The sequence below is a fragment of the Sapajus apella genome, unplaced genomic scaffold (assembly GCF_009761245.1).
Source record: "Sapajus apella isolate SASKATOON/1434 unplaced genomic scaffold, GSC_monkey_1.0 scaffold43, whole genome shotgun sequence".
Taxonomy (NCBI): domain Eukaryota; kingdom Metazoa; phylum Chordata; class Mammalia; order Primates; family Cebidae; genus Sapajus; species Sapajus apella.
This window is the reverse complement of record NW_022436983.1, coordinates 18350218-18362084: the sequence shown is the minus strand read 5'-3', so window position 1 is coordinate 18362084 and position 11867 is coordinate 18350218. Positions and strand designations below refer to the sequence as shown.

Below are 11867 nucleotides of genomic sequence, written 5' to 3'. Positions count from 1 at the left end.
ATATATATATATATATATATATATATATATATATATAGTAGTCCAGGATTACATCTTGCATTTAGTTCTCATGTTTTATTAAATTCCATCAATCTGGAACAGTTTCTTCATCTTTCTTTATCTTTCATGACCTTGACGTGTTTTGAAGTTTTGAGCCAGTTATTTTGTAGAACGTGGGTTTGTCTGCTTTTCCTCATGATTAGATTGTGGGTATGCATTTTTGGCAGGAATTCCACAAGAGTCATGTGCGCCCTTCTTAGTATATTGTATCAGAAGACATGTTGTCAATTTGCCCCATTACTAGGTGTGTTAACTGCGATCATTGGGTTAAGATGGTACCTGCCAGGATCTTCCACAGCAAAGTTACTATTTTCCCCTTTGTAATTAATAAACATCTTGTGGGGAGATAATTTCCTATAGAAATCCTGTTTATCATCCAACTTTCACTCACTGACTTTAGTGTTCAATGATTCTTCCCTGAATAAATTAGTACTATAATAATTGCCAATATTAGTTTCCTAATTCCATCTTCCCTGCAGAAGTTGGTATTCTTCTGTAAGGAAAAGCTTTCACTTCTCTGTTCATTCACTCATCTATGTATTTATTTATATCACCATGGGCTCCTGGATTCCAATTTGCACACTTCCATTTTCTGCTTTTTCTCTCTGCTTAATATAAGGATTAATGACAACTCCCTGATTCCCAGGAAGAAAATATCCAGAGCTTTCTTAGGCAGAATAAAGAGAATTCAGTATAAGAACCACCAAGGTACATCTGTGTAGTGTGGAAATTTTTAAAAAACAAACAAAAAAAAGAACCTACAAGGGCAGGAGGTGCTGCCAGACTCAGGAGGGCACTGGAACTGGCTGTGAGAAGCTGCTAAGATCCCAGGTAGTCCAGGCCCTCCATCTTTTAGCTCTGTTTCTCTCTGTACATCTAATGTCTGTACACCAGCTTTCTCTTTAGTGAAAAATGTGTCCCCTCCACCCACCCACCCACCTCCACTTGTTCCTGCATTTCTGTGTCCCAGATCCTGCAGAAAACAACTCTTCTCTCAGTTAGTCTCAATTCTGTAGTTCAGGGAGAGGGAATCTGATCAGTCCCCTGGGTCATTTTTCCACTCTGGCCCAACCAGATGGCACGGGAGATGGTTCACACAGTAAAAACATGGCTGTCAAGAAAAGGGGTAAATTTCAGAGGCAGAACACTCCCTGTGAGTCTGAACCTCTTCCTGCTTTGTTGCAGTCTTCATAACAATTGCTTTAAAAGACTTCGTTGATATAACATCACCTCCTCTCTTCTCTACAGCTTTGACTTGTTAGTTTAACTGGTCTAGAGGAGGGCTTAGCACTGATTTTGAGTGTTCATTTTCCTCAAGACTTCCATTCAGCCTGGGTTTCTTCAGTAGGAGGGCTTGGAGGAACCCGAGCCAAGGACCAGAGTCATTTCAGTGCAGGCAGCTCAAGAAATGAATACAGGTATTGATCGACTTACGACCTATGCAACTTACGACCATTCGACTTTACGACCACAATCGCTAGCCACGACTGCTCCGCGTCTGGCAGCGCAAACGTTGCCCAGCTGGGCGTACGACGGTGCGGACCAGCTTCCGGCAGCATTACCATCTCCGCATTCATATAGCCTACTCAACTTACTACCAAATCGTGTTACGACCAGTCTGTCGGAACCAATCGTGGTCGTAAGTCAAGCACTAGCTGTACACCAAGCCAACAGCCCCCAAGTGTTGTCCCTGAACTCCTGCTGGTAGAGCTCAAAGAGATTAAAAACATAAGCCCTCTTTTCAGTTCTTATCAGGGAATTGCCTAGACTGTCCTCTTTTTGTGTGACTGAGGGCTTTTTACCATCATTTGTTCACTTCACAAATATTTATTTGGTACTTATGATGTACCAGGCACTCTTGTGGCAGTGGAAAAATACAACTCTCATGGAATGTCTTCCAGAAGGAAAGACTGCCAATAAGCAATAAAATAGGCAAAAGATATTGCATGTTAGAGAGTGGTAAGTACCACAGAGAAAAATAAAATGGAGAAAGGAAACAGGAGAAGTTGGGGAGAGGGGATGACTGAGAGAGAGGGTGGCCAGGGGCAGTGTCATCTCATCAAGGGGGTGATTGTTGAGTACAGACCTGCAAGTAGCGAGTGCACAGCCTCATCAGTATCTGAGAACAGCAGCAGACCAATGGCAGGGTGCTGGGAGGGCCATTTCATCACCCACGCTGTTTAGAATTGTCAGCACATGGTGATAATAAAAAATAGGCTGGGTGTGGTGGCTCACGCCTGTAATCCTAGCACTTGGGAGGCCGAAATGGACAGATCACTTGAGGTCAGGAGTTAGAGACTAGCCTGGGGAACATGGTGAAACCCCGTCTGTACTAAAAATATAAAAATTAGCCGGGCATGGTGGTGGGCACCTGTAATCCCATCTACTCAGGAGGCTGAGGCAGGAGAACTGCTTGAACCCACGGGGCGGAGGTTGCAGGGAGCCGAGATCGCGCCACTGCACTCCAACTGGGGTGACAGAGCAGACTCCATTTCAAAAATAAATAAAGAAATAAGTAAAAATAAATAAAAAGCAGACAGACTTTATAGTTGGCTTTAAACTTGTTAGACATCCTCTACAGACAAGGCATCCCTGATTGCTTGGACCCAGGATGGACTACTGTCCCCACCCTGTCCTCATTATACCCTGGCTGGGGGTCAGCATTTCAGGCAGCTGAATGATCCCAAGGAGGAACACGCTAGTGGGTTTGAGGACAAGAGAAGAGAGAGTGGAGAGTGGAATAGGAGGTGACGTCAGAGAGGACAGGCCAGAGTGGAACCCGCAGGGTCATGGCAAGAACACGGATCTTGATTTGAGTGAGATGGGAGCCGCTGGAGGCTTCTGAGCAGAGCAGTGACATGATCTGACTTGCATTTTATTTCATTTATTTATTTAACATGGAGTCTCGCTCTTTTGCCCAGGCTGGAGTGCAGTGGTGTGAACCTGGCCCACTGCAGCCTCTGCCTCCCAGGTTCCAGTGATTCTCCTGCCTCAGTCTCCCAGGTAGATGGGAGCTGTAATCCCAGCTACTTGGAGGCTGAGGCAGGAGAATCACAAGAACCTAGGAGGAAGAGGTTGCAGTGAGCCGAGATTGCGACATTGCACTCCAGCCTGGGCAGCAGAGCAAAATTCCGTCTCAGAAAAAGAAAAGAAAAAAGAAAGAGCTACTGATATAGGCCAGCCAGCGATATCCCTGGAATAAATACACGGCAACTCATAGGGCTCCTCTGAAGGAGAAAAGCCTGCTGAGTTGGGCTGGGTAAAGTCTGAACCACAGTCTCATGTCTTCAAGTCACATCCCTTAAGTGAAGCTCTGAACTTTTTCCAAGGACTGTCAGGGCTTGCCCGTGGGAAGAGGATGCTGACAGTCACTTGCTCCTGCTGGATTTTATTGCAGACAGAGGACCACACAAACATGATGTGCATCCACGTGTTCGCAGCCTATTTTGGGCTGACTGTGGCCTGGTGCCTGCCAAAGCCTCTGCCTGAAGGAACGGAGGAAAAAGAACGGACAGCAACAAGCCCCAGTTTGTCTGCCATGCTGGGTAAGGACAAGGTGGAATGAGTGTTCTCATACTTGGGCTGAGCCGAATGGCTCAGAAAAGTCTCTGGTGGAAAAATTTCTCTCCTTTACCAGCTTCCCCTGGGTGTCTGAAGCCCTTCCATTGTGATTCATTTCTTCAAGTAGTGTTGGTTAAATTCATACCTCTGAATTAAGCATTTCCTTTTAGGGACCTCTCTTCATTAATATCCACTAGAGAGGAGAGACTCATTATGTATGAGTTTAAATAAATTTATCCAATCCCTTTGTTTTCAGCTGAAAGGAGGGAATTGGACAAGCGAAGAAATAGGGCCCAGAAGTGAAGGAACAAGGATGGGAATAGTAATAATGCTGTACTTTGAAAATTTGCTGTGAAAATGATGAACTTGGACTGCAGGGAGAGGCTTAGAGGAAATCGGGCAGGGAGCCTGATAGTAGGTAAAGGATTGTCAGGCCGCAGGGCCAAGTTAAAGCAGCACATTATTTTTTTTTTTAATAATCATTTGGGCCAGGCATGGTGGCTCACTCCTGTAATCCCAGCACTTTGGGAGTCCAAGGCAGGTGGATCACCTGAAGTCAGGAGTTCAAGACCAGCCTGGCAAGCATGGTGAAACCCTGTCTCTACTAAAAATTCAAAAAAATTAGCTGGGTATGGTGGCGCATGCCTGTAATCCCAGCTACTCTGGAGCCTGAGGCAGGAGAACCTCTTGAACCCAGGTGGCAGAGGTTGCAGTGAGCTGAGATCGCGCCACTGCACCCCAGTCTGGGCGATGGAGCAAGACTCCATCTCAGTTAAAAAGAAAAAATAAATAAATAAAAATAAAAATAAGATTTGACCATCACAGACCAGGTTTAAGAGGCCTGGGGTATGTAGATTTCAACCCTCTTGGCCTTTGTTTCCTTGTCTGTAAAATATCTTAGCTGAAATCAGCTTGAGAGCTCAGAGGGGAGATGTGACTTGCCCATCTAGCTCTAAGTGACAAGGTTGAGACTCTCCAGCCCTCAGATTCTCATCCAAAACCCCTCAAGGCTCAGGCCTTTGGAGCAGGAGCGTGGTTCTGGTCAACCACCCTCTCTGGCCCCCAGGAACCCTCTTCTTATGGATGTTCTGGCCAAGTTTCAACTCCGCTCTGCTGAGAAATTCAATCGAAAGGAGGGATGCTGTGTTCAACACCTACTATGCCCTAGCGGTCAGCGTGGTGACAAGCATCTCAGTGTCATCCTTGGCTCATCCCCGAGGGAAGATCAACATGGTGAGGAGGGTGCTGCCCTTGGACAGCACTTGGGTCTAATAGGACTAACACACATATTTATGCCTCCCCCCGACCCCAAGGCCAGCAGGGGTTGGGCAAGGACATGCCAGGTGGTGGAGCCATATCTGCATCTTCAGTGGAGCTCTAGGAAGAATGCTGGGTGGTCACAGTGGGCCTGGGACTCAGGAGACTGTCCAGTGATCAAAGGCTCTCTGGGGGGAGAGATTAAATCCATCTGTGCTAACATGAAACAGACCTGAGTTTGAGCCCCGTTTCTGCTAGTTGCTAAAGCCAATCACCATGAGCGAGAGTCAGCAGCAGACTAGACTAGAATTAGCCAGCCTCTCCTCCCTGCAAGAAATCTCAAGAGAGGAGCCACCAGAGTCAGAAGTAGAGAAGTATGTGACACTAGCCATGTAGCCCTGGTCAAGCCACTTCAACATTGTGAGTCTCAACGGCCTCATCTGTAAAGTGGGGATTAAGAGATGGTGCATGTGAAGTGCTTAGCAGGGAGTAAGTGCTAGGCAAACATTAGCTGCTGCTGTTAATACAGTGAGAGGATGGTGTGTGAGTCTTGTGGAAAGGGACGGGTGAGAGGGGAGACAAAACACGTTCTCGTGATGATGGGGGCATGGGATCCAGCCGGTGGTGGTGGAAGGAAGTCTGGACAGACCAGTGGTGGGGCTGGGGTAGGAGGGGCTGGAGTGGAAAGAATGTGGCCACAGATGATAGCTTCACATCAGAATTCAGTGCTATGAGGAAGTGAGTGACCATGAGCTCCATGGTGACAGCAAGGTGGGTGTCAGCGCTTGGGTCTAACAGGGTCTAACACACATATTTATGCCCCTCCCCACCCCAGGGCCAAGAGGGGTTGGGAGAGGGCAGGCCGGGTGGTGGAGCCGTGTCTACATCTGCAGTGGGGGCTCTAGGAAGAGTGCTGGGTGTTCACAGGGAAGCCCAGAGGCTTATCCCAGGTGAGAGCTGAGGGTGTCAGATAAGAGCAGGGCAAGATTCTAGTTCCGGAGCAGTGAAGGACATAGCAGAGCTATGACCCAGGAACAAAGCCCAGCTTATTGGAACTGGCCCCAGTCATACAGGGTGGCATAGGCACCAAGTAGCCAATGATAATAATAAAAACAATAACAATAATTTGTGTCTGCTGCACATTTAATCATGTTCTATGCCAGACACTGGGCTAAGAGCTTTATATGTGGAAACTCTCAATCCTTACAATAACCTTATGAAGAAAGTACATCCAAAACCCCATTCTTCTAGGCCAGGCACAGTGACTCACACCTGTAATCCCAATATTTTGGGAGGCAAAGACAGGAAGATTGGTTGAGGCCAGGAGTTCAAGACTACCCCAGGCAACATAGCAAGACCTTGTCTCTAAAAAATAAAATGAAACAAAAACCCATTCTTCCAAGTGCTCAGGGACACATCACTAATGAGTGTGACGGGTGGCTAGGATGCTGAGCACCTGGACTTTCCAGCTCATTCCCTAAATGCTGCACAATCAAGGTGACAGCACCCTGAGCGTGAGGGGCGGTAGTGAGCTGACCCATCATGTCCATTGATGAAGGGCATGCACAGGGAGGGGGTGGTTTCAGGATCATCAAACCAGGGAGGATGTTACAGGGTTGCCTTGTTCCCAGGGTGCTGGTCACTTGCAGCAAGGTGGTGTTCTCTCTCTGCCTCGCTTCCTTTACCCACAAGCTATTTCTTTGCAGACTTACATGCACAATGCGATGCTGGCAGGAGGTGTGGCTGTGGGTGCCTCGTGTCACCTGATCTCTTCTCCTTGGCTTGCCATGGTGCTGGGTCTTGTGGCTGGGCTGATCTCCATCGGGGGAGCCAAGTGCCTGCCGGTAAGAAACTGGACAATGAATCCCCTCTGCTTTGACTGAAGGCCAGCAGGATCCTGGGACCTGATGGGCCACTGTGCAGTGCACAGCCGCATTAGGGAGGTGTTGACGCATTCTCATGTTGGCTTCAATGCCTAGTGAGGGATCCACCCCAGCTGGGTGGTGTATTTGTTAGGATGCTGGGAAGCAGGTAATAGAACCCATTTGAGCGTGCTTGGACATGGGGCAGAATTTGTTATAAGGCCACTGGGGTGTCACAGAACTCAAGGACAGGGACTGGAGTGTTATGGGAGCCCAGAAGCCCCTGTTTTTCTTCTTTCTTTGCTTTTCCTGAATATCTGCTTTATTCTTACTCTATAGACCTGCTTCCTCCTCTTCCACTCCACGTGGTGGGATGTAGTCTTTCTCTTCAAGGAAGCAACCTGGTGGACTCTCTTGGCCCCAATCTCAAATTCTCTGGAAAGGGGCTCTTTGGTTCAACTTGGATAATGTCACCTTCGGCTGGGGTGGGGCTCAGCATGCACCTGTGGCTGCTGCCAGGGAACCACATGGATGATGTGAGAGGAGCGCCCAGAAGAGGCAGTGCTGGGCTGATGATCCAGGTCGTATCTACTTCTGACTGTTTAATTCTTCTTCTAAGTGGATGGATCTTTCTTTTTTTAATACTCAGCAAATCCTGATCATTCCAGAATACTTCATCATAGCCAATTGGTTATCATATGCTTCTCTAAGAGAAATATTTAGGGACAACAAATCTTCATGGGTTTGAAGACTTGATGGAGGAAAAAGGAGTAGACTTTTGAAGGCTGGATTTGGATGAACAGTGGCTGTTCAGGGAGTCTATTTCAATCTAAAATTAGGAAAAACTGGCTGGGCGTGGTGGCTCACGCCTATAATCCCAACACTTCGGGAGGCTGAGGTGGGTGAATCACTTGAGGTCAGAAGTTCAAGACCAGCCTGGCCAGCATGGTGAAACCGTCTCTACTTAAAATACAAAAATTAGCCGGGTGTGGTGGCATGTGGCTATAATCCCAGCTACTCGGGAGGCTGAGATGCGAGAATCACTTGAACCTGGGAGATAGAGGTTGCAATGAGCTGAAACCTCGCCACTGCACTCCAGCCTAGGCAACAGAGCCAGACTCCGTCTCAAAAAAAAAAAAAAAAAAACAAAAACAAAAAAAACACATAACAAGTTATCATCAGGAGGCTTTGTGCCAATCATGTTCTCTGAGCCTGTTTTCTTGACTTCATCACTGGCAGGACTACTCAAAAGTGATTCTCTAATTCATTCATATATTCATTCATTCATTCAATACATATGTTTTAACACTCATCCTGCTTTTCAAGCTGTAGTTTAGTGAGGGAAATGGATAAAGAAACACAATACAGTCTGAGAACTGCTATAGGGGCACATCTAAGCTAGCATGGGATGGATCTGGAAGTGCTTCCCAGAGCAGAGGAAACAGTTGACAGCCAAGCATTGACAGATAAGGAGTATTAGCCAGGCAAAGTCATGGGAAATGTATTCCAGACAGAAGAAACTGTGTGTACAAAAGCTTATTGGTAAGAAGAGTGTATGACCCAACCAGGAAACAGACATTCTAAAGGCATAGGGTCCACCCAGGAGCATGGTGGGCCCAGAGCCGTGAGAGATGGGAGATGGGAAGTGCTCAGGCACACTTCATGGGCTAGTTGAGGAGGAGTCTGGATTTTTATTCTTTTATTTTATTTTATTTTATTTTGAGACGGAGTTTCACTCTTGTTACCCAGGCTGGAGTGCAATGGCACGATCTCGGCTCACCGCAACCTCCGCCTCCTGGGTTCAGGCAATTCACCTGCCTCAACCTCCTGAGTCGCTGGGATTACAGGCATGCACCACCATGCCCAGCTAATTTTTTGTATTTTTAGTAGAGATGGGGTTTCACCATGTTGACCAGGATGGTCTCGATCTCTTGACCTCGTGATCCACCCGCCTCGGCCTCCCAAAGTGCTGGGATTACAGGCTTGAGCCACCGCGCCCGGCCTCTTTTTTTTTTTTTTTTTGAGACTGAGTCTCCCTTTGTCACCTAGGCTGGACTTCAGTGGTGCAATCTTGGCTCACTGCAATCTCGCTCCCTGGGTTCAAGTGATTCTCCTGCCTCAGCCTTTCTAGTAGCTGGGATTAGAGGCACCTGCCACCATGCCCGGCTAATTTTTTGTTTTTAGTAGAGACAGGATTTCGCCATGTTGGCCAGGCTTGTCTCAGACTCCTGACCTCAGATGATTTGCCCACCTCAGCCTCCCAAAGTGCTGGGATCACAGGCGTGAGCCACCGTGCCTGGCCTGGATTTTTATTCCGAAGAGTAATGGATATCCTAAGGAAGGAACCAGCCTGATTGAATTTGCATTTGTGTCCACATTTGCTGGCTCACGGCTGTGTGGGAGGCTGAACGATGGAGCAGAAGGCTGAGGGGGGATCCAGAATTGGGGCCTCATGCCTTGTTTCTAACTAGCCGTCTTGTCTTTGGGATGGTGCTTAAATTTGGGGTAGACCAGTGGGTCTCAGTTACCCCCCAGGGGATATCCAACAATGTCTGGAGGTATTCTTGGTTTACACAGTGTGGGGGGGCTGCTACCAGCGAGTGGGTAGAGACCAGGGATGTTGCTAAACATCCTACAGCGCACAGGGCAGCCCTCACCACAAAGAATTAACAGCCAAAACTGTGAATAGTGTCTACACTAGACCCTTGCTACTCAAAGTGTGATCTGTGGACCAGCAGCATTGGCATCACCTGGGACCTTGTTAGAAATGCTCAGTCTTAGGTCCCACCCCACATCCACTAAAGCCAAGTCTTCATTTCAACAAACTCCCCGATGACGTGAGTGCACATTGAAGTCTGAGAAGTGCTTCTTTAGGTGAGCCTTAGTGCCCATCCCCCTTTGTGGCCCTGGATGCCAAGGGTGTGTGAACGGGATGGGCAGGGAACATGGGTCTCGCCTGCCAATCTGCTTATAATAGCATTTGTCCACAGGTGTGTTTTAACCGAGTGCTGGGGATTCACGACAGCTGCGGCGTGCACTACACCTTCGGCTTGCCGGGTCTGCTTGGAGAGATCACCTACATCGCGCTGATGATGCATCAGGCTGTCTGGGCCAATGCGTGGGTCACTGGGCTTATCCTCATCCCCTTAACACCCGGCTCCAACTCAGGAAGAAATGTGCACAGAGCCCTTAGCTGGGGCGTGTGCACTCAGGGCCGGGTGCTCAGTAGGCTTCAGCGAATATTTGTTGGCTGATTTATTCAGAAATTCTGCCCAGCCCCTACACTGGATGGACTTATCGCCTCTCCAGGTTAACTCTTCTTTCCAAATAGGGCAGCCTAGGTATAGGACAAAGATGAAATCTGAGACCCCGTAAAGACAGACAGAGCAGGTCAAACAGGCCCAAGGCAATTGAATCTGTGGTTCAGGTCACGATGCAGAACTTTACCGTGGAGTCAGACTGGTCTTGAACCTGCTCCCACTACGCACTAGCTAGGCATGCTTCTTAACCTTTGTTAGTCTCAGTCTCCCCATTGTAAGTGGAGATAATGATATCTCCCCTCACAGGGCTGTTGGGATGCTACCGGATTTAATAAGCTAATGCAGATTTAATAAGAAAATGCTAAGTACAGCCCATACCTCAGGCCCAGAGAGGGCTGGGCCTTGGCTGAGGTCTCACTGTAAAGTGAGAAGGTGGGAATGTGGGCCTTCAGACCAGAAGTAGGTCCTGTGGCCCCTAGACAGTGGACAGCAATGGTTAATTTGACACACCAGAGCCCTGGCTATTACCTCCCAGATGTTGTGTGAATATTTTCTGGACATGGCTTATATAAAATGAAAAAGTGAATTGGGCATGATATAGGGATAGATTTCTAGAGAGGAACTGATAGCATGATGATAATCATATTCACTGATAATATTTACTACTGTTTGTTTATTGGCTGCTTTATAAGCATTGGGCATTATGCTAAAAACCATGATATGCATTATGTCCTTGAATTCTCACAACCGCCTACTCAGGTATTCTCAGACTCTAAGAAGTGATATTTAGGAGAAGTTACCTACCAAGGTCACTTGGCTGGAAACTGGCTATAAAAATGGCTGAAGCAGGTGATGAGGAGCTGATGTATTTGGAGGCATCTCAGAGAAATCATGGAGGCGCTGGGGTTCCTTCCAGTTCTTGGATGCCTTATACAGAAACAACCGTGGCCCCAGATTATAGGGATCACATATCAGTGGGTGAGACATCCTTGCTTGGGATGAGCAGGATTCTGTTTGGGGTTGGGGAGGGGATAACCTGTGTGAAGCAAGGCGCCTCTGTAATGGGTTCCAGTGGATGTGTTTGCCACTGTCTTAATAACTCTGCAATTCTAAGCAGCACCTTTCCTCTCTCTGAGCCTGAGAGTTCCCTTCTGTAAGATGAGGACTTGACCTAGCAAGGTCCCACTCGGATGCTTGTAGAGAACGCGGTGGCTCATGCCTGTAATCCCAGCACTTTGGGAGGCCGAGGCGGGTGGATCACGAGGTCAAGAGATCGAGACCATCCTGGTCAACATGGTGAAACCCCGTCTCTACTAAAAATACAAAAAATCAGCTGGGCATGGTGGTGCGTGCCTGTAATCCCAGCTACTCAGGAGGCTGAGGCAGGAGAATTGCCTGAACCCAGGAGGCGGAGGTTGCGGTGAGCCGAGATCGCGCCATTGCACTCCAGCCTGGGTAACGAGCATAACTCCGTCTCAAAAAAAAAAAAAAAAAAAAAAGAAAAAGCCAGTGAAGGAAAGGAGTTCTGCAGCTCCCAGCCATCATCACAGTGCAGGGACCTAGGCTCAGTGTTGCCAGATCCAATGACTTCTCAAGAGAAGCTCGAAATCTAGAGTTTTACGTGTACTCTCTCAAGTACTGGCAGAAAATTCAAGGTTGTTAGTAACACTGTGGGCTAACTTCTGCTGGTGGGCTGCCTAGATCCCCTATTCTGTGATTCCATGGTTCTCTGGAAGCATTGGTTCTCCACAGCACCTGCGTCAGCTGGAAACTTGTTAGAAATGCAAGCCCTACCTACAGCCCCACCCCAGACCTACCCAGTTAGAAATCTGGGGATGGGACCTAGCAGTCCATGGTTTAACAAGCC

General features: G+C 47.8%; 1 protein-coding gene across 6 annotated transcripts in view; it reads left to right on the top strand.

The window, feature by feature from the left end:
* RHCE (Rh blood group CcEe antigens) overlaps nt 1–11867 on the top strand; it is a 56111-nt gene that overhangs the window by 26788 nt on the left and 17456 nt on the right. For 4 of the 6 annotated variants that reach the window (XM_032300872.1, XM_032300870.1, XM_032300871.1 and 1 more), the window contains 4 exons: nt 3458–3605; nt 4688–4854; nt 6585–6722; nt 9731–9858. In XM_032300872.1, coding sequence (XP_032156763.1) covers nt 3458–3605; nt 4688–4854; nt 6585–6722; nt 9731–9858 — 581 coding nt within the window. The remainder of the gene's footprint in view (nt 1–3457; nt 3606–4687; nt 4855–6584; nt 6723–9730; nt 9859–11867) is intronic. The other 2 variants (XM_032300876.1, XM_032300873.1) reach the window with 1 other exon arrangement.